This window comes from Mauremys reevesii, linkage group 8, assembly GCF_016161935.1.
Source record: "Mauremys reevesii isolate NIE-2019 linkage group 8, ASM1616193v1, whole genome shotgun sequence".
Classification (NCBI taxonomy): Eukaryota; Metazoa; Chordata; order Testudines; family Geoemydidae; genus Mauremys; species Mauremys reevesii.
In genome coordinates, this window is record NC_052630.1 from 41,769,094 (window position 1) to 41,796,623 (window position 27,530).

The following is a 27,530-nucleotide window of genomic DNA, read 5'->3' on the forward strand; positions in this document are numbered from 1 at the left end:
GCAGCCTAGCAGAAGGCCAACGGGTACTGGGGGTTGCAGAGGGCAGCCCAGGGGTAGGCAAAGGCAGCAGGTCCAAACCCAACCTTGCCGGTGATGAGTGGCTTATACTGCAGTCTGCCCCAGGGAGCGGGGGCTACAACTGAGGCAAGGTGGAGATAGTGAGTGGGGGTTCCCCTGAGTGGGGAGACTGGGAGAAACAGGGAGGGCACTGCCATGGGGCAGCACCCAGTGAAAGGGTCACCCGGGGTCCGGGAGAGACACAGGGGGCCAGCGGCAAAGCAAGACACCGGCCAGCAGAGGGCGCTCCGGAGGCTGGAAGCTAATTCCCTGAGACAACCAACAGGGGGCGCCACCGGCTGAGTCCACGCCCGGTTACAGGGTCCAAATCCGTTTTACCCTGGTTAAAGCTTATACTGGGTAAACTCATAAATTGTTTGCCCTCTATAACACTAATAGAAAGATATGCACAGCTGTTTGCCACCCCCCCAGGTATTAATACATACTCCGAGTTAATTAATAAGTAAAAAGTAATTTTATTAAATACAGAAAATAGGATTTACGTGGTTCCAAGTAGTGACAGACAGAACAAAGTGAATTATCAAGTAAAATAAAATAGAACACACACAAGTCTATGTCTAAGAAACTGAATACAAATAAAACCTCACCAATTCCAGTAAGCTTCCTTTTACAGACTAGACTTCTGCTAGTCCGAGTCCAGCAATCATTCACCCCCCCTGTAGTTACTGTCCTTTGTTCCAGTTCCTTTCAAGTATCCTTGGGGAGGAGAGGCTATCTCTTTAGCCAGTTGAAGACAAAATAGAGGGGTCGCCTACAGGCTTAAATAGGCTTTCTCTTCTAGATGGGCCCCCCCTCCTCTCTCCTATGCAAAGTCCAGCTCCAAGGTGGAGTTTTGTAGTCAAATGGGCAAACCACATGTCCATGCATGACTCGGTTTTTATCAGCCAAGCCACATTCCTGTGAAAACTCAGATGTGGATTGACATCTTCAAGTTCACTGTTGGCTTAAGTGGTTTTTGATTGGGCACTTAATTTGCACTTTTCTTAACATGCTGACCAAATGCTCTACTAGGCTAGTTAAAATCAAGCAAGTATACTGCCAATATTCCTAACTTCAAGTACAAAAATGATCTATGCATACAAATAGGATTAATGATTCAGTAGATCATAACCTTTACCTTTACTGAGATATGTTACATGGCATACGTAGCATAAAACATATTCTAGTTATGCCATATATACATTCATAAGCATATTCCATAAAGCCTCATGGGGGGGCACCATTTTAAAATGATTACCAGGTGGCTTCCTGTTGTCGTTGTCGTCGTTGTTGTCATCATCATCATCTATTTAGCGTATTACGGTAGCAGAGCTGAGCCCCCATGATGGACCAGGACCCTGTTGCACTAGGTGCTGTACAAACACAGAACAGTCCCTGCCCCAAAGAGGTTACAAATGAAGTCTAAGCCAAGAGACAATGGATGGCTACAAACAGACAGAGAAGGAAGTACAAGGAAATAGAGACAAGCTTGCAGCTTTTCTTTTCTCCTCCCCTGACCTGGTGCCCATCACACACCCTGCCACTGTGATATGGAGATTGTGCTCTGAACGTAGATCTGCTGAAGTGACCAATCCATCACTCCCCCAGATAGCATACAGCAGCATGGCCCCGTTACTCCTGCCTCCCACTTCTTCACTCCCTGCAAGTGTTAGTTTCCCTGGGAGTCTTTCCCCATTCTGTCCCATAGCAAAGCAATGTCCTACCAAGCTGTTCAAAGATGGTGCAGATAAAGCAGGGAAAAGCCCTCTGTTCAGCTGCACGTGGAAGGTCACACTGACTCTACTGTATCTGAAGTGGTCTGCCCCCCGCCCCAATTCTCCTAGACCTTTCGTGTGTTTGTTTTTTGGAGAGGGATGGGATTTATTGGGATAGAGGTTATGGGGATCTCGGTTCATCTATGTTCTTCTCTAATGCTCTCTGCCTTCTGTGCATTTCCACCACTCCGTCCTGCAGCATGTGAAGCATGGCTTGTTGCATTGATGTGCTGAGAATTTCAGCTGGCTTGAAGGACCATGGGGCAACATCGGCTGTGAATGTTTCTGATCAGTTTGGAATACTCTGATGTATGGGTCATTGTAGACAAAGTTGTAGGGGGAAAACTTCCTTTGATGACTTCCTTTTGGCAGGTTAAAATGTTTGATGACCAAATCCAAGGTGTGGAGGAGGGCAGATGTGTGGCAGCTGCCATCAGGTCATGGGGACACTACAGTCAGCTCTCTCCCATCTCTCTCAAGGTATGATACCAGCCATGCAGCCCTTTGCTGTCACTTCATCCAAATGTTCATCCAACAAGGGATGCCAAATGGATTTGGCTGGGCTCAGTGCTTGGTGAGGAGCTGGAGTTTCTTGCTTAGTTAAGCTGTTTTGTAGCTATTTATTGGCTCCTGCTTTTTGTGAGACTCGTCCAATCTTCAAAAACCTTGGGAAAAAATAAATTCAGTTATAAATCACCAGCACATCTACTCTGCCAGATGAATGATGCCAAATAATCTGTCTCTGCACAGATGCTAAGGTTAGTCTATAAGGACCAGAGTGCTGGAAAGCAGCTTCTGGAAGGCTGAGAGAAGCTCTCTTTTTCTCTTTGTCCCTCCAGACAATATGATTACTTTGTTCATGCAGCTGACACTGTTGCAAACTCTGGTGTAGTTCCCGCTATAAAAGTCTCCTTTTAGAATCCTGAATTGGCCTGCAAGGATGTTTTCCCCTTAGCTCTGCCCAAAGGAGTGTGACTAAATAGAGATCTAGGGCTAGTCTACACTAGAAGCACTATACCAGTGCAGCTGTGCCACTGTGGCACATCTGGTGAAGATGCTTTAAGCTGACAGGAGAAGCTCTCCTGCTGATATAGTGCTGTCCACACCGATGCTTAGGTCGGGGTAACTTACGTTGCTCAGGGGTGTGTTTATTCACACTCCTGAGCGACATAAGTTATATCGACATAAATGGTAGTATAGACATAACCTTAGTTAGTTGGGGGAGTGTCTAGTTTTTAAGTTTCCAGAGGTCATCTGTGGGTGTAGTTCTGGGTAGCTACCTGCTCCTCACAGTCATGCCCTGAGCTAGCTTTTTGGAAGGAAAAACCTGGCAATATGAAATTAGAAGATATTATTAAGAGGCACCAGGGGAAGCCCTCAGCTGATTACATTTGCTGTATTTTTTCCCATCAAAGAGCTTGTTCTGTCCCATTGTGCTGTCTTCACATCAGATCACCAATGGCTTCGCTGATTGGATCCCAACTCTTTCCTACAGGAACCAAATGGCCAAAAGCCAAGTCTAGTCAATGCAGGACTCTGATGGCGACACTGCATTTCGGAGCTGGAAGTACTGTTACCTGGAAACTCAGTGCCGCCTTCCACTTTCCGGAACAGGTGGTTATGTATGTGAATCCTTCCAGCTTCAGGAAGACATTGAGTATGTCTGTAGCCTTCGTATCTACTGTAAGCATAGCTGGAGTTTTTGTAATGCTCAGACTGGTCTTACTAAACACTTTTGTTCCTTAGAAGACTCTGCTCATTCCTGAGACCCTGCAATCCAAGTAGGCGTCTAGATAGCCTGCCATTTTGCTGCTTAGTGCCCCGAGCCTGAACTTAGTGGATGAATTGACTATAAGGTGGATAGAAAGCTGGCTAATTTGTTGGGTTCAACAGGTAGTGATCAATGGCTCGATGTCTTAATGGATGATTGGCTGGATGATGGATCAATGGCTCGATGTCTAGTTGGCAGTCTGTATCAAGTGGAGTGCCTTAAGGGTCGGTCCTGGGGCTGGTTTTGTTCAACATCTTCATTAATGATCTGGATGATGGGATGGATTGAACCCTCAGCAAGTTCGCAGATGACACTAAACTGGGGGGAAAGGCAGATACGCTGGACGGTAGGGATAGGGTCCAGAGGGACCTAGACAAATTGGAGGATTGGGCCAAAAGAATCTGATGAGGTTCAACAAGTACAAGTGTAGAGTCCTGCACTTAGGACGGAAGAATCCCATGCACTGCTACAGGCTGGGGACCGAGTGGCTAAGCAGCAGTTCTGCAGAAAAGGACCTGGAGATTACAGTGGATGAGAAGCTGGATATGAGTCAGCAGTGTGCCCTTGTTGCCAAGAAGGCCAACAGCATATTGGGCTGTATTAGGAGCATTGCCAGCAGATTGAGGGAAATGATTATTACCCTCTATTCAGCACTGGTAAGGCTACACCTGGAATATTGCATCCAGTTATGGTCCCCCCACTACAGAAGGGATGTGGACGAATTGGAAAGAGTCCAGCGGAGGGCAACGAAAATGATTAGGGGGCTGGAGCACATGACTTACGAGGAGAGGCTGAGGGAACTGGGTGTTATTTAGTCTGCAGAAGAGAAGAGTGAGGGGGGATTTGATAGCAGCCTTCAACTACCTGAAGGGGGTTCCAAAGAGGATGGATCTAGACTGTTCTCAGTGGTACCAGATGACAGAACAAGATGCAATGGTCTCAAGTTGCAGTGGGAGAAGTCTAGGTTGGATCTTAGGAAACACTATTTCACTAGGAGGGTGGTGAAGCACTGGAATAGGTTACCTAGGGAGATGGTGGAATCTTCATCCTTAGAGGTTTTTAGGGCCCGGCTTGACAAAGCCCTGACTGGGATGATTTAGTTGGTGTTGGTTATGCTTTGAGCAGGGGATTGGACTAGATGACCTCCTGAGGTCTCTTCCAACCCTAATATTCTATGATTCTATGAACTCTGAAGACATGGAGCAGAGGCGGGGCATAACATCCTGGTGAATGCTGATGGAAGAGCTGATAGCAGCTTTATCCCATCAGGAACAGAAAGATTCTGTCTCAGTGCAGGGAGGTTGTCATAGGTGTGTTCCCCACTTTGAACTTTAGCGTCCACAAGATGGGGACCTGCATGGACTCCTCTAAACTAAAATCCTAGCTTAGATCTGGTACACTGCCACCAGCTAGAAGTTCCAGTGTCTAGCACACTCCCTGTTCCCCCAAACTTCCCTGGGGAACACAGATCCAAACTCTTTGAATCTTAATACAAAGAGGGATTCCCTATCCCCCTTCCCTTCCCCTGGTCCTTGGGAAATATACCTTGATTCAAACTCCTTGAATCAAACAAAGAGGGATTCCCTATCCCCCTTCCCTTCCCCTGAAAATCCAAACAAGGGAAGAAATCAATTAAGCTCTAAAAAGAAAAGGATTTTATTAAAAGAAAGAAAGTACACTATATCTGTAACACCAGGATGAAAAAATATACAGGGTCTAGCTATAAACCTGGAGAGGCTTCCCCCGCTCCTTTCTCAGAATAATCAAAGTAACAGCAAACAGAAATAAAGATATTTCTTCAGCAAACACACAATCGCAAATGTAGAAATTAATTATAAGATTAAACCGCCTTTCTAATACTCACTATACTGAATAGAAGAAAATACTTCAGGAAAACTGGGAGAGCTTGAAGATATGTCTGGCCTCTCTTAGATCCAAAAAGAGAACAGCAATCCAAACAAAGGACACAGACAAAGACTTCCCTCCACAGAGATTTGAAATTATCTTGTCCCTTGATTGGTCCTCTGGTCAGGTGTTCATCAGGTTACTGAACTTGTTAACCCTTTACAGGTAAAAGAGACCTTAACCCTTAACTATCTGTTTATGACAGAGGTCTTTCTTCCTTATGCACCAGGCTGTGAATAGAGGGATGCTGGAACTATGGGTGCAGGAGATGCTGCCACATCCCCTGGCTTGAAGTAATAATAACAAACCGAATACATGGTTCCTGTATTCAGCACCCCCACTATAAAAATTGTTCCAGCACCCCTGTGTGGATAGCAAAATGATGATCCTGTCTCAAGAATGAGCTAGCTCAGATTGATGGAATTTTGCTGGATATTTTTCTGTGCATTCGTTGACAAGAAATTGGAGACTTGTCAGCAAACTGCACAATAAGCATGCAGCACTATTCAGAATCTGCTGAGTGAGCATGCTGTGGGAGAAATATGTCACAAAAGTCTCCAAGAGTTCAAAGTTTGTGTGTGTAAATGACTCTCTGAGTTTACTGTATGTCTGAAGCATCCCCAGAAGGTATCATGCTGTTCACTGTCTTCCATAAAGATGCAATTCATTTGCATAACTCTTTTGCTTACTGGTTCAATGACCCACCCAACTGCATAATCCCTCCCCTAGATGCAGGGTCAGCAATTGGCAGCAAAAGACATGGTGTAACATGTACTGCCATTTCACGCACATCCGTGCGTGGGATGGAATTGCACAGAAGAACAACAGAGGCCACTTGCCTTAGAACCAAAACACTCCTTGTGCTGCCTAAATAGAATGGTGCTGTTGTTCTGCTTTAGAAAAACTTAAGCACCCCACAGGGCCAGGCCACAACATTTTGGCACCTGAGGCGGGGAAATCAAATGACACTCCCATGCCCCCTCACTCGGGCCAAAACTTTGAAAGGTCTCAATTCTGCCTTCTTCCTGTTCTACTTCTCTCATAGTACTGCTCTGCTACCTAGCCCAATAAAGGAGAACTAACAACTTAAAATGCCTTGTTCAAAATTTTTAAGTAACACTTAACTTTCAAATGCCTGAACAGCAAATGTAACTTTTCTTGTCTGCATAGTAAACACTGTCATTTTTATCTGTTTGAATAATCAAAGTGGTGCTTTCTGTGCCTTCTTGGTTGCAAAGATTTGAACATCTTCCTAAAGGTCCACAGTCTGGGCCAGCTCATGCTCTATTGAGATGATTGTAAGGCCGACCAGCCTCTCCTGTGTCATTGTGGAGCGTAGATGTGTTTTTATTAACTTCAGCTTGGAGAAGCTGAGTTCTCCACTGGCAACTGTTACAGGAAGTGTTAGAAGTATGCACAGAGCAACAAAAGCATTTGGAAAGAGGGTGTTCATCTTATTTGTGCACATATATTCCAGAATAGCCTTTGGAGTTGATCCTGCTGAAATGTATCTTGAAAGGGCTTTCATTAAATCACTCACATCAATAGCGCTCATGTCATCATGTGTCAACACTGTCTCTAGTGCCCTGCATTGCTGGTGTAGGTCTTCTTCAGGTATAGTGAGGAGTTTTGGAATATCATACAACATCCCAAATATACTCCTGTGTTCCTTGAGCTGCATGAAACGTTCTTCAACTGACTGTATTGCACAATTTATCACCTGGTTAAAGAATTCAACTTTGAATTGTTGTTTTGGGTCTCTTATGGGATTATCCCATGCCTCGTAATCAAAATGTCTTCTTCTTCGGTAACTCTTGTATTCTTGAATGGATGGGAAAATAGCTTCAGTGTGAAGTTCCTCTGCCAACTTCTGTGCACTCTTCAGAACGTTTTGAAATCCCTCATCTGACCAGTAAGACTGTAGGTATGACTTTGCTTTGTCCAGTTGTTCCATTGCTCCAGTTATATCAAGGTCAACACCTTGGAGTCTCTTGCTTACAACATTTATTTCAAACAGACACAACACTAAGCCACAGAAATTTGAAGATATGTATGTTTCTGGTGATTCCATTTCCCTCTGCCACTGTTCTCCCACAAACAGTTCCTGTCATAGCATTATCCTTCATAAGGGCAACTCTGGCATGATCTATCTTCCCAATTTGGTGTTTGATAAGCTTGATCGCCTCCACTCAACTTTTCCATCATGTGGCACTAAGTGGTTTCAGTGTCCGAGAGGATGTTCCCAAATGTTGCTTCAAATGTTGCCGTTGATGAGTTGATGCAGAGAAAAATACATAGATGCTTTGAATTACATTAAAAAATTCAGCAGCCTCACTAGAAGCTGAAGCTGCATCACTGACCACCAAGTTCAATGAATGAGAACTGCATGGGACAAAAAGAGCTTGAGGGTTTAACTCTTGGATCCATGTCTGCACTCCTCTGTTCTTTCCTCTCATGTTGGCACCATTATCATATCCCTGACCTCTCATGTCAGCTATCGCAATTCCCGTATCTTCCAGCTTTTTAAAGAAGCACATTTGTCATATCAGCTCCTGTAGTATCATCAATGTCAATAAATTCTAGAAAATGCTCTCTGACAGGCACCATTGCAGGGACATTTTCACTAGGTTCTGTTGTTGTTACAAAACGTACCATTAAAGTCATTTGTTCCGTATGGCTGATGTCAGGTGTGCAGTCCAGAATAACAGAGTAATATGTTGCTGACTTCAGATCTACCACAATCTTCTGTTTGACTTTTGTTGCCAGTAACTGTATGATCTCATTTTGAATTGTTTTTCCAAGGTTGTGGTGTGTGTACATTTCTTGGGTGGTGACTCTTCTTAGATGCTCCTGGAGTACAGCATCAAACTCAGCCATCAGCTCCACAATTTTAAGGAAGTTTCCATTGTTTGGCACATATAGCTGATCTGAAGTGCCACACAGTGCTAGGTTTTGGGTAGCAAGCACTCTCACAATGGCAATGAGCCTTTTCAGAACATGTTGCCAGTAAAGAGACTCTCATGCAATCTTCTCTTGATGCTGATCATCTATGGTGGCCTTTAACCTTATTCTCATCTTAAGCTCTTTCCACCTATAGAATGCTCTCTGGTGATTCGCTGCCTTCTCATGGCATGCCAGAGTTCTAGCCAGATGTTTCCAGTCCTTTGTTCCTGTAGGTCTCAATGTGGCTGGAACATTAGACTGGAAGAGTTTGCAACAAAAAATTCCATCATTCTGGGTTTTTGAGTACATAAGCCATGGTCTCTCCACTCTGTCACCATTGGGGATTTCAAACCAGTAATGTGTTGGATGGAAACTTCCATTTTCATTGTCTTTGGGGGAACATGAAGTTTTTCACTTGCTGTGGCCCATGCAGTACAAGGAAGTCCCTCAGGCTACTGCTCAAGTGGGTCCACAGTCCTGGATCATCTAGACTTAAGGAACTAAACTCAGCAGCAGCTGTTTCTTGTGCCTCTGTCACACTCTTCTCTGATCTACACTTTTCTTCAGGAATGTGCATGGTTACATCCATTTGAGATGGAGATATGGATGCTGCAGTAGCTGCCAGGTCACCTGCACTCTGATTAACTGGAAGATCAGGCTGGGAGATGGTAACATGACATGCCTTCTAGTCTTAGACTCCCGACCAATAACACATATTAATCAAAACCACAGTGAGACAAAGCAGGCTGAAACCTAAGGCAACAAAGCACAACAAAGTCAGCCCACCTTACTCTTGGCTGGCTGGCTACAGACTGACTCTGATCACATGTTTCCCAGCAGAGCCCCCCCCTAGCCTGCAGGCAGGACCAGGAACCCCCTGCCCTTCCTAAAGTGATAGTATACCTTTCCATCACAGTCCTCAATACATCACAACACTGTCAAATCGGAACTCACAGGGGACCCAACTCTCCCCTCACTAAAGGGCCTGGTCCAAAGTCAATCAAGGGGAGTCTTAAGTTTACATTGAGTTTAGTGGGCTTTGGCTTAAGCCTGCACCACCTGTATCATGTTCACTGGAGTCAATGGAACATAATCTGGGCACATTGCACTGAAAAAAAAATCCTTCACTCTGTTACTAATTCAACCCCGATATTGTCAAGGTGGAACCTGAGTGCAGGCTGGGCAAGTTTTGGTGGGACCTACTTTGGTGTGACACCCGGCTCTCCTGTTTGCAAGATGGGGCCAGGAGGCTGCCAGACAAACAGAAGCCTCAGCATGTGACCCTGGCCTCTGTGCATGCTCAGTAAAGATCTCTCAGCTACACGCCTGGCTCCCTGGCACACTGCTAATGAACCAGAAAGTGCTCTAATCATTTATGCCTTGCCAGTGAGCTTTTTGTTTCTTTTTGGCTCTTCACTCAGGAAAACCGAACTGGCTACTTTCCTCTGTATGTCCAGGCCCTTGCAGGCTGTGACCTCCTGGCACTAGGAAGATGCTGGTGTGTTTTGGATTCTCAATGCTGCAGGGGAAGGATTAGGTAGCAGGGGCCAGATTTTCAGTCTTCAGGTGCCTACAGATACAGCTTGGTGCCCAGTGGGATTCTGAAATGCACCTAAGCAGGCTGGGTGCCTAATACCATTGATTTCAAACCCTGGGTGCTCAGTTGCTGGGTATTATCTGTAATCTGTGCCCACGGTCCCCAGGAGCAGGGAGCAAGTAAGTTTCTCTGTCTATCCAGGCCCAGCAGGTACAGGGTGGATGCTCAGTACACCAGCATGTTAAGCCATGCTCTCTGCACCAGCTCAGCTGTGCGGCCTAGCAAGCATGGGGGAGGGAGGCAGGCCAAGGTCCTGTCTGTTCCTCCTGATGCCATTCTTACCCGTAAGCTTATCAGCAGCTCCTGAGGACCCTCTGTGCCCAGGCCCAGTGGCTGCAGACCCTGTAGGTGTGTGTATGGAGAGGGAGGGGGCCTGCTGTCCTGGGTGGGCAAGGGAGCTGAGTCAGAGTCTAGTCCTAAGGCTGAAAAATCACGGCTGGCAAATCCAAGCTGACCCCTGAATCTGGAGCCTAGCGCCATCAGATACCAGGGAGGCTTTTGGGGTAGCAGAAGCACACTTGTTTGGGTAATGGCGTGGGTTTTGTCAACACGTGTTGTGTATTTTATGCTCTACGTGTTTTGTGTGGCATGCAGGGTGTGTTTTGCAATACATGTGCACTTGCCCAGTTGTTATGTCACTGCCACTGTAAAAGCTTCACAGAGCACTGGCATGGGTGAGGGCTCCAATGTACATACTTTTATCTACTCAGGATAGTACCTTAAAATAACTTGTCCTGCTCCCTAGTGCCATGCCCACAATTCCATCCCAGCTACTGGGAGCCGCTACTGGGGGGAGCGAACTGACAGCTGGGCCAAGGCATGTTAGAGGTGCAGGAGTCAGAGCCTTGCAAGAGCCTTAGCAGATGTAAGGGGAAGTACCTGGAGCAGGTCCCTCTTATCAGCTAGACATGAATTGTGCTACTTCTGGCTGGTAAACTCTGAGTGCTGGATCACTAACAAGCCTGCCTCTGATGGGGACAGTGGGCAACATTCTCAGAAACACCTAGGCAATTTAGGACCCTAGGTTCCATTTTCAAAAGGGAGTTAAGCATTTGGGGCCAGGTGTTCAAGGTATTTAGGTGCCTAACTTCTACTGAAATCAGTAGAGGAGGGAAGTCATTTATTGCTGTTACGGGCCAGTATTGTGTCCTTTCCCCTCCTCGCTTGGGAGGGAGAAGAGAGTGAATTGGGGCCCAGAAGGTCTGTGATTCACATGCCCCCCGGCAATGCTACTATGCTGGTGCATGTTGTTTGGGGCTGTATTCAAGTCACAGTCTAGCCCTAGCTGCCTGACCATGTGGAGGCTGAACACGCTCAGAAGTGTTTGTTGTTGGGCAGAGTTAGTTAGTTTATTAAATGTGAATGTGTGTGCCTATGCATTGCTGCTAATGGAATGGACATAATGTAAGAGCAATGGACCATTTGTATGTCATGGGACTGAGTTGAGGGCTGAAAAACCTGCCTCAGTGTGAGATTAGCCTAATTCATTCAGCAAGAGATGACCTGATCACAGTGGGAAGATTTCTGATGCTAAAGGGCTCCTCAGTCTAGCAGAAAAAGCCGAACATGCTCCAGTGGCTGGAAGCTGAAGCGAGACAAGTTCATACTAGAAGTAGGGTCATGTTTTTAACAGGGAGGCTGGTTCACTATTGGAACCCCTTACCTGGGAGTGTGGTGGGTTCTCCATCACTGAGATCTCTAAATCGAGATTGGGGTGTCGCTTTCCAAAAGATCAGCTCTAGCTCCACCAGAAGCTCTGGGTGAGGGTCTCTGGTCTCTGCCAAGCTGGTCAGATGAGATGGTCACAGTGGTCCTTTCCTGCCCTTAATGTCTATGAATCTATATTACTGTCACTGGTCATTTCCATGCTTCCTAATGCCTCTGTGTTTCGCTTGTAATGTCCTTGTGGTGCAAAGCAGAGAAGAGTCCTGTGGCACCTTATAAACTAACAGACATATTGGAGCATGAGCTTTCATGGGTGAATACCCACTTTGTCAGATGCCACAGGACTCTTTGTCACTTTTTACAGACCCAGACTAACACGGCTACCCCTCTGATACTTGTGGTGCGGTTTACAAGAGGCTTGTGGTGTATAGGAGGTCAGACTAGATGATCCAACTATCCCTTCTGGCCTTAGACTTTATGCATGTGTGTTACCTGCTGGAGGAATCTTGGCCATATCTTACCAGTGGTGTGTAGGGGGGATCCCAGCCAGCACAGTTGTGGGGGATGATGGGCTACATTAACTGTGACATCCCAACCCCTCTGCCTAGCAATGAGCTGTTCACAGGGAGCAGCAGCAGTGGAGGGTTAGGGAGTAGATCTGTGAGTGCAGGGCTGGGCAGAGCTCGAGGTGTCACTGTGGGTTCCAGTGGCAGCTAGTAGGAGCATGAGAGGTAGGAAAAGGCAATGGGAGGGGGAGAAGAGTTAGCACCCTGTGCCGTGGGCAGAGTGAAATCACTGGAGTAAGGCACTGGTTAGCCTGAGTGAAGCCAGGAGAAGGGCCAGAGTCATACCTGTTACACTGTCATTTTAGGGCTAGAGAGAAGACTGGCTCAGTGGTCAGGGTGGTAGCTGAGGACTTAAAAGACCTGAGTTCAACTCCCTGCTCTGCCACAGACTGCTGATGTGACTTGGGGCAAGTCACTTAACCTCTCTGTGTCTCAGTTTCCCATCTGTACAGTCAGGATAATAGCTTTACCTCATGGGGGTGTTGTGAGCAGAAATACCTTACAGATCATGAGACACTCAGGTGCTATGGTAATGGGGACCATATGGGTGTGACACTCTGTGCCTCGGGGGAACCCTCAGCACCCCATGTTCATCCTTATAATATGATTGTGTGGTATCCAATGCAAAGTTTGTCATGTTGGGTGTCTTCGGAAGGCTCATGATGCACTGAGCATTGTTGTTATAGTAATTGTTGTTACAGTAATGTTATAGTAATGTTGTAGGTTATAATTTCATGTTTATAGTTATGAGGCTGAAAATGTGTCTTCATGGCTTAAAATAAGGCCAGGCAAAAACTCTCCAAGATCAGAGAGGCAGTTCACACCTCATCAGGGCATGTATGGGACAAACTCAGCCCACCCTCACAGGAACAAAGGACGCTGGCCTAGGCAGCAAGAAAAGGATCTGTTGGACTCTTGAGTAAGTCATCCCCCTTTTCTTTGGTCAGTTTGAGACTGCGATGAGGTAATGCTCACCTGACTCTGAAGGGAGGGGGCAAAGCCAAGAGGGAAGAAAGAGCATGATAAAAGGAAGAGACGTTTGATATGCTCTTTCTCTCTCTTTCAGCTCCATCTACAGACATCACCACCAAGTGACTGAAGGACTGATTGACGGGGAGAGCCTGGCTGAACGGCAACCAGCCAGCCTGTAGTGAGAAGTTTGTAACGTCATTGAAAGTGTTAAGATCAGCTTAGAATGTGTTTTGCTTTTATTTCATTTGACCAAATCTGACTTGTTATGCTCTGACTTATAATTACTTAAAATCTATCTTTCATAGTTAATACATTTGTTTGTTTATTCTACCTGAAACAGTGCGTTTGGTTTGAAGTGTGTCAGAGACTCCCCTTGGGATAACAAGCCTGGTGCATATCAATTTCTTTGTTAAATTGATGAACTCATATAAGCTTGCAGCGTCCAGCAGGCATACCTAGAACCTGCAAGATGGAGGTTCCTAGGGTTGTGTCTGGAACTGGAGATATTGTCTAGTGTCATTCGGTTGCACAATCCAAGGAGCATCTTACATGCCAGAGGCTGTGCGTGAACAGCCCAGGAGTGGAGGTTCTCATAGAAGAGCAGGGTAAGGCTGGCTCCCAGAGTCAGGGATTGGAGTGACCAGATAACACCAAAGGGGAACATCACAATGAGGTCTGTCCACACTGCATTGTAAATCTGAGCTTACAGTTGCTGGAACTGGGTCTCACAGCCATGCTAAGGCATCCACACTGCACTACATAGAACTTCTGACTCAGGTCTCTGGCTTGAGCTGTGTCCATGCTGCAAAATGACAGGGCATGGCCCCGAGTTACAGCAGGTCTTGGTCTCTGACTCACTGGCCTTGCAAAATCCTGGGCCCTGAGTGCAGGCTGCCCCAAGTTGGAGTGACTTCCATGTGGGCAGAAGCTCAGGCAGTGTGCATACCGTGTAAGTGCATACCCTGTAGACCAGGCCTGCACAACTCGTAAAGCGGCGAGGGCCATATTACTCCAAATAAAACAGTTGAGGGCCGAACTCCCCGCCCCAGCCCCGCCACCCCCCCCCCACAGCACCTCCAAGCCCCCCCCAAAACACAGCACACACATCCCAGCGCCGCCCAGCCCCCCTGAAATACTCCTCCCCCAGCACCGCCCACCCCGCGCTTCCCCAGTGCTGGCCCACCGAAACAGCAGTATTGAACTTTGGTAATATGTTATAGCGGGCCCCTAAAGTAGTATAATTAAGGTAAAAGAAAAATGTCTTTTTGCTAGAAATAGAATAAGCTCTTCCCCTAACTTTGTAATCAATTCCTCTGTTGAATGAATGAGGTGTGAATGAGGGAGGCGTGGAAGGCAGGCACTTCCAGACAGCTGCAACCCTTGGAGAGGGGATGGGAGCCAGACCAGATCAGTAGAACAGGTCAGCCACTGACTCCTTGCTCACCTCCTCAGCCCCCCACTCCCCCGGCTCGCCTACTCAGCCCCCGCCACCGCCCGCCCGCTCGCTCTCCCCCTCAGCCCCCTCTCCCCCGCCGGCTTGCCTCCTTACCCCCCGCCACTGCCCGCCCGCTCGCCTCCTCAGCCCCCCCCCGGCTTGCCTCCTTACCCCCCGCCACTGCCCACCCACCTCTTCAGCCCCCCTCCCTCACCCGCCGCTTGCCTATTCACCCCTCACAGGCTGCACAGTGAGCCCCACCTACTCATCCCCCGTGGGCTGCACAGTAAGCCCATGCGGGCCGCATGCAGCCCCCGGGCCACATGTTGTGCAGGCCTGCTGTAGACAGATAACCAGGAGACCCCAAGGCAGCTATCTGTCCTGGAGTAGTAAGGAGGTGGTAGGGACACCAGCAACAAGCATGCCCTTCCTAGGATGGCAAGGAGGGGGCAGCACTGATCCTGCACCCAATGCTTAATTTGTGCCAGGGCTGAGCCTACACACCTCTAGGCTTGGCAGTTCATAGCCCCAGCATGTCAGGACTTGCTGCATCAATTCTGAATGTAAAAAAATTATTTATGCCCCAGCACCTAATTGCTTGTGCCCCAGCACCTCTTTCATTACAAATGAAGTAGTGCCTATGTAACCCACACACCTCCTGAGTGTGGTGTTCTGTTCCACCTAGTGGTACCAAGACCACTTAAAGAGAGAGAGATAAAATGAGTCTGCTCTACAGCCTTAGCTAAGAGACAGTTGGCTTTTAGCTCATGCGGTAGAGGTTCATGCACTAAGCTCATGAGGCCCCAGGTTTAGTCCTGCCCACCGATGACCGGGGTCTGTCGGCGTTACACCTGCACCAGTTTGTGGCTACAGCTCTCAGTGGTCTCCATTCAGCTAGAAAATGAGCTAAATTCTACCCTGGCCCTACCGCTCCCTCTCTCTGGTTGGCAAGGGGATTGGCACCTTCATTGCTCGGGAAGCATTTTGAGCACCTCCAGTGAAAGGTGCTGGAGACGTGCAAAGAGCTGGGGTCAGGCTGTTACTCTGACATTCCCTTTGCCTGCATGCAGCAGGGAGGTGCAGCAGCTGTGGCTCCTGGGCAGTGCTCAGTGAAGATGTCTTCTGCAGAACTTCCCAGCAGTTCCTTTTGGATTGACTGGCCAGGATGAGGGAGGGAGGCAGTGAAATCAGACTGCACACTAGCTGCAAGTGCTGTGTCCAATGACTTATGGCAGCCTGGAAGGCATGTCTGTATGAGCGCTTAATGCAGTGGATAGCCCTTTGTTCTGATCTTCTGCATGCAGGAGTAACTCTGTGTCCCATAAAAGTTACTGACCCATGTTCCAAATGACAGTAGCCATCATCTGGAGCATGGTTAGCACTCATGTAGCATCTTTATACAGTACCAGTGCCAGAGGCATTGCAGGAATTGGAAGGGCTGGTAGGTTTACCATTTATCTATTATGGGAAAAGCTTTAAAAGAATGGGACATAAATTAATTAGACACCAAAAAGAGGGGTTGAATGTTATTAAATACTAGGGAGTTAACTGCACTGATGCTAATCGTGATGTATTCTAATGACATCAGTAGGGTTATCATGTAATTCCAGAGTAATTTAGCAATTTAATTAATTTCTGCTAATCCATTTTAAATATCTGCTCTGCTCTCTCTTGCTCTCTCAGGGAAGGAAATGAGATGTCTATTCTCCAGTGCTACCCACTCTATTTGGGGCCATTTGAAGGTCGTTTGCTTTTTTCTATTTGCTTTTCTTCCCTCCCTATTTTTTATCCCAGTGGACAAGCCCCACAACATCACCCAGGAGGGAAGTGGCCTCCACAGAGTTAACAAACATGGCCCACAGCTACCTCTCCTTGAACAGGGAGATGTGTCCCATGGAGGCTAGATTCAGGTGTGAGGACAACTGGGTGGTTGGATGTAGCTGGAGTGGTCTGTCAGCACTACCAGGTATCAGAGAGAGTCCCCAACAAGGTAGCAATGCTGAGCAGACTGGAGTGGCTGCTTTCATTAGGAGCCTAGATCCCTGCCCTGGATCACCTGGATTGTCTGGGCCCTTAGGACTCGCAGGTAAATCCTCAGGCTCAGAACACACCCCACACTAGATCTGGGACAAGCCCCACAGAAAGATGGAGCATCACTTACTGTGGCCCACGTTCTCAGGGAGGTGGGAGTGGGAGGGGGGCCTACCTTTCTGTTTCAAGAGGAACGCAACCATCACCAGCTCCATTTAGCACCAATTATACGATGAAACTGGTGACTCTGATCCAGTGTGTGTGGTGCCAGCTAACCATGGGTATCCACACTAACCAGGGACAGCATATCCCCATGTCCCCACAGCCATCTGGGAATCGTCTGCTGTGTGCGGGGAGGTAGCACTTTTGTTGGGGTAGCAATGGAACCTCATGAAGGAGCTTTGTCTTGTTACAGCTCTGAGGAACCCTGGTCACTGAATAGGCTTGGTCCCAGCTTGTACAGGGGGGTGGCTGGGGCTGGAGTCAGTGGGGTGAGGTGGGCCAGGGTAGAGAGAGTGGCTGAGAGTGTGTGTGTCGGGGGTGAGGTGTATCTTTCTTTCAAAATCCCATGGCCATGAGGGCTCACACTAACTGTTCCTAGATGACCGTGTTGTCGCTGTGGCCTTGTCCCCCGTATGGTCAGTGCTGGGAGGCATCAGTGCGGATTGCCCATTGCTGTGCAGATAATGAGTGCTGGCTCCAGCTTTCCCAGTGTGCTGCAGTAAGACGTGCTAAGTACAGCCCCAGGGGGCCCATGCAGACAAGGCTGTTGTCCTGACTAGAGATGGGCTGAAACCAGTCCTGGTCCAATCCTCCGTCTTGCCCTGCCCTGCCCCCTGCCCTGGGATACAGGGAGCTCAGATTCAGGTCTGAACATGGTAACTGGGACAAGTGCAAACTCTCCTGACACTGGGCGAAAGCTCCCACTTGGTGCTCTGTGCCCAAGCCCTGACTGTGATTGGCCAAGGCCACACCCTGGAGCAGGCACCTGCAGGCTCGGTGATGTGCAGATGCAGGCCCATCTCTCACCCTGACAGCAGCTTGCTGAGCTCTCTGAAGCAAGAGGAGTGATGGCTGCCTTGGCAGGCTGGCTGTAGAGGACGCTGGGGTTCCCAGCAACCTGAGCGTTATGCATGGACTCCCCATGCACAGAGAGCAGAGCCAGCCCTGCAAACCCACAGTCTTGCCTGGCTCGGGAACGGGCAGGAACTCCCACCCCTGCTGCCCTTCTCCCTCTGCAGGGTGGGGATGGCATGGGGGAAGGGCCCGTGTAGGCTGCAGGGAAGGCAGGGCCCTGGTCAGGACTGTGGAGCTGCTGCTGGAGGGCTCTGGGAGTATCATGGGGCTGCAGTGATTTCTGGGTGAAGCCTGGTGTCTCAAAGGCTGTAGAAGGGGTCTCCAACCCAGGGCAAGGTCTGGTGGTTTGCATGAACTACGAGGAAGAGCGCCTTCGCCACAGGAAGGTTTCACAGCAGAGGCCACAGGGCTGCAGTGGCACCTGACAGGCCGTTTCAGCCCAGTGATTTGGGACTCCTGGGGACAGATGTTGTCAGTGCAGTGAGTGAGCATATGGGGGCAGCAAGCAGGAGGGTGCAGTGCCCCAAAGGGGCAGGGCGGCAGTTGGGCCATGGCACTGCAAGGAGGAGTTGTCTGTACATTGTCCTCTCAGGGAAGTGTGGCATGTCCCTAGACCTCAGTCCATAGCTACTCAGTGAGCCCCTCCCCCCCTTCAAAGAAAGAGCGTCAAAGCCAGCTGCGGCTTTAATGAGAACTGAGGTACTGTTGCCCACCCTCTGCCTCCTGCTCTCCCTGGGAGATCTGCGCAGCACTCCAGAGAGCAGGCCATGTAGGAAGTCTAGGTGTCTGCATCTGAAAATATTGCCCCGCCTGCTGAAAGCTGATGGATATCTGCACTGCAGTGGGATGGCCGCTGCCTTGGATGACCCCTACAGTTGAACTCAGGTCATCCAGCACTAAAAAGCACATGCTGCTGCAGCACGCACTGAACAGCCAACCTCTGAAGGGGGTGGTGTGAGGCAGCAACAGACTCACAGCCTTTGAGGGTCAGGAACATAGGATGACACATACCCATCATGGTAACAGTGCGTTACAGTAGCACTATAGCCAGTAAGGATCAGTTATTGCCTGATGGCAAATTGGATTCCATGGGCACCTGATCAGGGTAAATAAGAATCTATGTCATGCCAGCAGTGCCCTGTCATTGCCTTGGATTGTGCATTGTGTATGTTCCCCTGAGAAAAGCAGAATGCGAGACTGGTTCACAGGGTTTTGATGTAGGGCTTCCTGGGTCAGGGACGACAGCAGAGTCAGCAGCAATGTGGTCTGGGGTGGGGAGGGAAGCGAGTGGCATGACCATGCTATTTTGGGGGTTAGCAGTACCAGCATAGGTGTATTATGGTGGGTAGGGGCATCAGGAGAGAAATCAGAACATTTGGCCTGTGGGACATTCTGAAATTCTGAAATTTGTTTTCATCCAGTATTGGGATGTAAAGTTGAAATGTTCACAGAATGGAAATTCTGGGGAAAAAAAAATCTCATTTCTGAAACATTGAAATAACCTTACTGAAACATTTAATTTTAATATATTTAAAAACCATATAATATTAGAATTAATATTTTATAATGTAATGTAAAAATCAAACTGAAACATCTGTAGTATGCAAAGTCATGGAAATGAAAAAAAAAAAAAAAGAGAAAAGTGAGCACATGAGATGGATATGGGGGATAGATTACATGGATGAATTACGAAGGAAGATAGATGCGAAAACCAACTTGATCTCTTTTTTCTTGACTTTGGATTTTTTTTTTTTTTAGAATTGGATCTAATATATCTATGGATGGATAATATTTAATTTTATATGAAGATTACATGAAGAATTACTGTTGTAAAAAAAATGGGATCGAAATGAAAAATCAAGGGTGGATAAAGGAGGGGGTTAGGGGGGAGAGGAGCAGAGGGTAGTATGGAAGGGGAACTGGAGGGTTGGGGGTTACCAGTGGAGTTTCTCAAGGTTTTTTTTTTTCTCAATATTTATTATTTCTATTTATTGCTGACCTGGGAACCAAAGAGTACTTGGGTGGAAGGAGGGGGTGGATGACACACCAAGGTTGGGAATTGATTGGAGGAGGAGGATAGGGAGGGGGAGATTTAGATGGAGATAGAAACTGGAGTATTAGTAAGTGTAACAAATTGGATGGTAGAAGTAGGTTATTATAAGTTTAATATCTAAATTCAATAACTTTAGTTAAAATTAGGGGACATAAGGACACACCAGGGGGGAGGAGGAGAAGGAGGAGGGGAAGAGGGGTTGGGAGTGATGGGATGATGGATAGGATGAGTATGAGTGAAAAATAAAGCTAATGCGGTAAAAGCTAATTAGTAGGCGGGATAAGGTAGTAGGGAGAAGGAGATGCTAGTGCCGTTATATATAGTTTTGGAGAGAGACCTCATTTTTTGTATTTGGTGTTTTTTTGGTCTCTTTTGTTTAAGAAGGATGAAATCAAAAAAAGAAGGAGAAGGAAAGAAAGAAGGATAGAAGGATCCGTGGAATGGAAGGCCTTCTTGAGAGAGAAGTTTTGAGGAGCCGGGTTTGTTTTCCTTAACCAGGAAAAGATACCAGAAGAAGGATAAGACTAGAGGATAAATATAAGGAAGGAGGATAAAAGGATTAGAAAGAGGAAATCAGCTCAGTGCTGTGATGGAATGTGGAGCACGGATATCATAGGTCAGTCAGTCAATCAAGGCTTGAGAAGGTTTCAAAGGTTCAGGTAACCATCAGGTCAAATACTGAAACTGAACAGCCAGGGAAACAGAACAGGGAACAAGGGACTTTAAGATTAAGATTAAAATAGATGGAAGGATATGGAGGATATGATGGGGCTTAGTCAATAGGTCAATTAAGGTCAAATAGTAACACACACTGGTAAAATACAATGGTCAATCAATGGTATGATAGGATTTTTTTTGGTTGAGAGTTTTGAGGTTGCCATGCTCTCATGCCAGCTGACCGCCGCCATTGGGGGGGAAGGATTTTCCATCAGGAGGATGATTGGCAATGGGAGGTTTTTCGCCTTCCTCCTCGCATGGGGGCGGGGCAGGGGCGCTAAAGGAGTGGTGTGGATCGCATGTGGCCTGCATCTTGCAGGAGGTCAGACTAGATGATCATAATGGTCCCTTCTGATCTTGAATTCTATGATTCTATGATTCTATGATTCTATGAAACAAGAAAATCAGAATGGAACAAAATGGGAATCGCAAAATGAAATGAGAAAGCACAATACTCCAGTTTGATTGCCAATCATTTTGAAATTTTTCTATAGAAAACGTCATCAAAATCAACACATTCCCATGAAACATTTTGCAATCGAGGAAGCATCATTTTCTGATGGAAAACTGTTCCATCATTTTTTTTTCAGCTTGCTCTAGGCAGCAGAACGAGCAAGCTATGGCACCTGGGGGAGGCCGTGCGATGCATCATGATCATGCTCTCCGGGGAGAAGAGAGCACAGCCATGTGCTCTGGAATCAGGATGGAGTAGCAAGAGAAGATGCTGTGGAGCTTGGAATGCTGGTGGCAGGAACTGCTGTGGGTTCAGGAGATCCCAAATGAGATGGGACACCAGCAGTGTTGCAGTTCTACAAGCCCTCCACATACCGCCAAACACAGACACAAAACTACAGATCAGTTTGTTCTCATTGGGTTTTTATTTTTATTATTCATTTGCCCCACAGCTGCTTGTATGAGCCATTTGCCACACCCAAAGGGGAGGAGATCTGTCCATGGTGCTGGTTCCCAGCCCTCCCATGGTCATGCGGCTCAAGCAGCACTTCTTTCCGTTTTATGGAAATATTTTATTTTTAAAAATATAGTAGCTGTGGAAAGCAGCCCTCTTTATAAACACTGATGCTGGAGTGAAATGCATCATCATCATCATCGTCGTCATTATTACTAGCTCTCCTCGGCATCTGCTTCCACTCATGTTGGCCCTGGTTGGATTCACCAGGGCAGCTGCACTGCACCATCTGTTGTAGTCAGGAGCATTCGCACTGCCAGAGCGAGCGAGAGAGAGAGAGAGATCCTTCTAAAAATAGAAATATTGTGCTGAGTCATTTGAAGTGAACAAGATACATAAAACACCAGCATTAGATTAACATTAGCTTGTCAAATACTGCTCCCCGCTGAGTTGGCTTAGTGCACTAGCAGAAATGGATATCCCTGCTTCCCAACCAGCAGCCTGAGCCAAGTAGCAAGAGAATGAGAGGAGAGACATAGCTGTTTATTGTATCAGGTGCTACTTTTTGTGTTGTTCCTGCTGGGACAAATAGCAAAGGGAGCTGTTCCAGTGGATTACAAACCAAAAGAAACCAGACCCAACAATGGGGATTCCCAGAAAAGATCAAAAAAGAGACAGTTATAAATAGGGAACAATAAACGCAACCGTTTGACATAAGACACATCTATAATCACAGGATTAACTGGTGCAAATGCCCCTCCCGCCCATTCCCATTCCATAAAAAGGACTCTGGTAACAATATCTTCATTCCAGGACTTGGATCAAAGGTGAGAGTCTTAAGGAACAAAGAGAGAAATCTCAGCATCAGGGAACTTGGTTGGGCAGGGGAGGAGTGAGTGGAAGGAAAACAGAGGGCGTAGCTGGTTCTGGTCCTTTGCAAGTTCATTTGGTTATTCTGGAGAATTCCTAGGGCTATACCTGAGATGAAGAGGTCTAGGAAACACTCCATAGTTTGATTAAAACATGGTAAGTGTTTTGTGCCTGGGAGAGCTCTCCTTGTTGGGACTCGTCCATCACGCACGCCCCATACAATGGGAGAGCAGCTTCTCACCTCCCTACACCCCCCAATGCAATGCAAGCCAATGCTGATGTCTGGAGGTGATCTGTCATGTATCCAGAATTTCCCTGGTGGGTGACTGCTCATGAGAAATTCCCTGTGTACTGTGGATAGTCTGATTGTGAGAGATTGAGTTCTGCTGGAGCTCCAGGGCAATAGCATTCTGGGGAAATTCTTTCACCTGTTTCTTATACTCTAAGAAAGTGCATGCCTTGGTGGCTATGGCAATGATGTTCTTGCCAATAAAGATAGTGGAGACCCTGCTGTCCTGGAACAAGACCATGTTAATGGCCCGGATGAATATGGTGACAATGTTGATGGTGACCAGGCTCAGCACAGGGTAAAGCATCATTTTCTGCGGAGCAATGTGCTCCCCTTGCATGCTAATCTCACTAAGAGAGACACAAGGCAGGATCAAGAGCAGTATGTAACAATAGAAGAACATGAGCCCTTCTGCCCAGATGGGAAGCCCAGTCTTGTGTGGCTCCCATAGATTGGCCTGAATATCTAATATATCCAGCAGGTCCAAGGCCACCCAGAAGAGGCGTCCCCGCAGATCCTCCTTCTTCCTGAAGGTTCGTATGTACTCCATGCTGTCCAAGGCCACCAGCACCAGGTAGAGCCCTGGCACACAGATGGACAGAAGTAAGGTCAAGGCCTTCCTGGCCACTGTCTCCAGATTCTTCTTGTCTGCTTTGTAATTCTGAAATATAAAATACAGCTTAATCTCCAGCACAAAGATGTAGAGAAACCACAGGATCATGGCGTAGCCCCGTTTGGCTGTTTTCACCTCAGCCCCCACCCATACCGCCACATAGCGCAGCACGATGAGGAAGCAGATGTCTCCCACCAGGACAATGATGCAGACACCAATCTTCCGTGGCCCTTGGTTCTGCTCCACCAGGTAGGCATCCATGAAGGCCATGCTGGTCATGATGACAATGGTGGTCAGACACACGTGGCGCTTGTCAGGCGGCGGCAGCACCATGGTGAGGTGAGCTGCCCTCCCTCTCTCTCTCTCGAGCCTCCTTGTTTCACTTCAAGGGAAGAGGCCCATGGGCTGAGTGAAGAGGCTCATCAGTTATAGACAAAGCACCAAGGCCACCAGGAACAACCCCCCATAAAAAGTCCCTGAAAGGACAAAGCAATAGACAATCCCGGCTCTCAAGGGTCTCACATCAGGGTGCTGCAGCAAAGCAATGCACCTGGAATTCCAAGTGCATTGCTTAACAACAGCTGATCCCAAAGGCTTTAATCCAGTAGTGCTGCTCTTTAGGCAGCAAAGCTGGTCCCTCACTGAGCTTTCAGATAGATCCTCCACGACATCACCTAACACTCTCCAGTGCTGTTCCCAAGGGCTCCGCAGAGGTTAAACACATGGAGTCCTCATTAAGAAATCCTCTGCCCCTTTGTTGGGTTTTCCATTGTTGTCAGTAAGAGGGGAGAGAATGTCCCTGCATGGCCTGTGGGCAGCAAGTCAATGTCTCTAATGCGCTTCCTGGCACCAAGCCAGAAATTCTTCTCCAGATCCTTGGAAATCAGATTAATAATCAGGCAAGTGAGTCAGATCTGTACTGCCAGGAGCCAGTCGGGGTGTAAGAAAGGTGAAGCAGCTCAGGAAATGGTGTTTTCCTCCTGGTGAAGGGCTCAAGAGTCAGAGATTAGGGGCTTTTTACTACCTCAGCCGGGATTCCCCTTTTCCTGTCCTCTGGCAGAAATCTCATTTGTATTATCCATGGTGAACCTTGTTCATTCTTCCTGGCACTGGGTTTAAATCCTTCACCTCTGGCCCACCATTCACTGCAATCTGTAAGAGACCAAGGAGAATACTGGTTAAGGGCTTGCCAGTCACAGATACCGGGAGGGGGCGGGGGGAAGAATGCATTTGTGGAAGTCCCTCAGCTCCAGAGGTGATGTATAGGCTGTGAGCTGGACTCCCTGCTTGTAACTGAGACTCCCGCACACTCAGGCTGCCTTAAACCTATGTTCACCAATGCTACTGGAGTGTGGGGGAGGCTAATGTCCGTCTTCCCTTCAAACACAACTTAAATAAGTACTAATATTAGAATGCCTGCCTGTGACTCTGGAAGTGCAGAATATCTTTCTATTCAGGGAAATGCACAGCAGGGTGGTGCAGTTACATGGATTTGCATAGGAAATATGCATCAAATGGCAGAGGTATAGAAGCCTCTTCCTAAGAACCCCAGCCCTCAGGTGCAAGAGAATCCCTGCTGGTCTCTATCAGACAGCAACACAGTGTGATGACTGGCCTATCAATTTATTCTCATTCTGAGCTTAGCTGTGAGAAGGGAGGAGCGGAAGGTCCTAAGGTGTCACAATAACCTAGACAGCTAATGCTGATGGGTAAAGGTGCAAAGGGGAGACAGAGTGACTGAGTCCAAATGAAAAGCCCATAACTTAAAGACTGTGTTAAACTCATGTCTGGTAAATAGGAACAAGGTGAGACTGAAAGTCAATGAGCTAGTATTGGCATGTCTGATATTAGGCCCAAGTGGTAAACAAAATAATGAGGGGATGGGTTGTTCCACCCACCACTGCCTTCAGCGTTTCTTACAGAAAGAGACTTTGGGAGAAAAGCTGGCTCTGAAGTGACCTTCACTATCATGGCTACCAACCTCACCATCTCCTGGGCCTGGTCCTTCTTTGTGCTAATCCTGAGAGGTGTCCTGACCTGACCAGGTCAGAGAGAGGGATCTCAATGACATCACCACCTACACCAGCTGTGGCTGAATCCCGCTATGTGGGATGTGGGACTTTGCCAGCTTTGTGTGTTCTTTTCCTTACCCACTTTATTTCTTCTCTTTCCTATTCCTCTGCTTGTCCCTTCTGTCTTAATAAGAATTTGCCTTAGCTAGCCAAGACCATCCATTTTACGGCACTGCTATGAGCCTGTGGCCAGACGGGCTTGAGCTTGGTCAACACACTGGGGATTGAACCAGGGACCACTGGAGGTAAGAATGTGAGTGGCTACAGCTAAAGAGCCAGGCAGCCGTGGGTGGGGCTGTAACAAGCTCACATTCTCTGTGGATCAGGTACAGTGGAGAACCTGTAGCACACACTCACCAGTGGGTTACAGAGTCCTGGCCAAACTAAAAGCAAACAGGAAGTTTAGCTTTTATGTCATTTTTGTCCCTACAGTCCTAGTGCTGGATGTTACAACCTGACCCAGTCTCCTTCTGTACAGGCACCAGTCTCCTTCAAGTGGACTAATTGCTGGGTTCCATGCGCTTCCAAGCCATTTGGGTCTGGGTAGAATCCAGTCACTGTGTCTAGCTCTGTGATCCTATGGCACACTCCTGGGCTCATGCCCTTCCTTGGGACGTGGGGCACAACTGCTCTAGACCCCAAAATCAGTGTCAGAGACCTCCCAACCACCCCCTCCCCCAGTCACTTACACACTGCCCACCTAGGCACTCTGGCCTTCTAGTGTAACTGCTTTGCATACAAGGTGCCAGGAAGGCAAGCCCCCCAGGCTTGGCAAAGGAATTTCTTAGCCACAGAGACATTTAAAGCTCTCAAGACTTACAGCTCTTTGAACCAATGTCCTGTGTCCAGGGCCAGCTCCAGGCACCAGCATCCCAAGCAAGTGCTTGGGGCAGTAATCTACAAGGGGCAGCAGTCCCTGTGTTTTTGCCCCCAAGCAGTGTGCCGAATTGATGGTGGGGGCAGTCCGTGTGCCATTAGGGCAGCATATGCGTTTCCGAGGCGGCGGCAATTTGGCGGCAGCTTCTATGTTTAGCTCTCTGTGGCGGTGCAGCTTTTGTCTTCCAGCTGAAGACAGAAGCTGCCGCCAAATTGCCACCGCCGCGGAAATGCGCATGCTGCCCTAACAGCACATGGACTGCCCCCGCCGTCTGCGGCGGCAATTCGGCGCGCTGCTTGGGGGCAAAAACAGTAGAGCCAGTCCTGGTGGCCAGCAGTGGAGGCTGCAGAGCCTAGCACAATACCCCTGCCATAGCCAGTTGCAAGCATCCAGCCCAGTGGGGTCTCGGGCCAGGTTCAGAGCCGGCTCCTCCTGAGCCATCCCCAGCGGGCTGAGCAGGGCCCATGGAGATAGGAGCACGGACACTCCACATGCACCAGCGCTGGGCCACAGCTCAGTCAGGAGAGTGCCAGGGTCCCGTGTAACTCAGGCAGCGCCTGTGGGCGGCCAGCTGGGGCCAACCTACAGCAGCCTTGCAGAGTAATGGGTCAGCCTAGCCCGGGTGCGGCTGGAAGGAGAGGCATCCCCTTGGGAGGCCTGGGCCTGACGGGGGGAGGGGAGGGGCGGGGGACATGTGTTACCCCCGTGTAGCTCCCCCTGTGGGGGGAGGTACCACTCCCTGCCCCATTCCAGGCTGGCCCTTCCTGAAGCCAGAATGTTCCTCCCACGGCTGGCCGGGCCGGTCGGATGAGTTGCAACAGCACCGAGCGGGTGGGGTGGGGGGTTTCCAAGAGTTTGTCGCGGGGAGCTCGAGCTCGGTCCTGGCAGGTCAGTGGCGTGCGCTGGGATCCACATGTCGCCCCGCTAAGTGCCCTGGCAGGCCTGAGAGAGCGGGGGGTGCACGGGTGGCAGGAGCAGGTCGGGGCTGAGGGGAAAGTAGAGTGGCACGCATGTTGCCCTAACGGCACACAGACTGCCCCCGCCATCCACGGCGGCAATTCGGCGTGCTGCTTGGGACAGCAAAAACAGTAGAACCAGCCCTGCCTGTGTCTGATCTTGCCCTTCCTTTGTGTCAGAGGTTCCTCAGTGTTTCCAGCTGGGCAGAGTCCCTCCAACAAGCCCTGCTTACCTATGGCAATGCACAGAGCAGAATTCCACTCTTAAATAGGGGACCTGTTTCCTGGCCCACCAGTCATGCTTGCCCACTGTTCATGGGCTGGGACAGTAACTGAGAGCCAATCAAAATCATTGACCCAGCCTGCAGGCTTGATGGCTCAT

At 48.3% G+C, this 27,530-nt stretch overlaps 1 protein-coding gene and 1 long non-coding RNA gene across 7 annotated transcripts in view; one reads left to right on the forward strand and one right to left on the reverse strand.

Moving 5' to 3' along the window:
• Positions 1-13,380, forward strand: part of LOC120370912 — a 48,322-nt gene extending 34,942 nt beyond the window's left edge. Inside the window, exons 4-5 of one of the 3 annotated variants that reach the window (XR_005584057.1) lie at positions 2,205-2,312; positions 3,328-3,503. This is a non-coding gene — a long non-coding RNA (uncharacterized LOC120370912). Of the gene's footprint in view, positions 1-2,204; positions 2,313-3,327; positions 3,504-13,345 lie in introns of those variants that run through there. The other 2 variants (XR_005584058.1, XR_005584056.1) reach the window with 2 other exon arrangements.
• Positions 13,381-21,432: 8,052 nt separating this feature from the next.
• TMEM121 (transmembrane protein 121) overlaps positions 21,433-27,530 on the reverse strand; it is a 187,650-nt gene continuing 181,552 nt past the window's right edge. For 3 of the 4 annotated variants that reach the window (XM_039483253.1, XM_039483252.1, XM_039483254.1), the window contains one exon: positions 22,268-24,395. In XM_039483253.1, the coding sequence (XP_039339187.1) occupies positions 22,638-23,576 (939 nt within the window). In that variant the 5' untranslated portion in view covers positions 23,577-24,395 and the 3' untranslated portion in view covers positions 22,268-22,637. Of the gene's footprint in view, positions 21,820-22,267; positions 24,396-27,530 lie in introns of those variants that run through there. The other variant, XR_005583338.1, reaches the window with a different exon arrangement.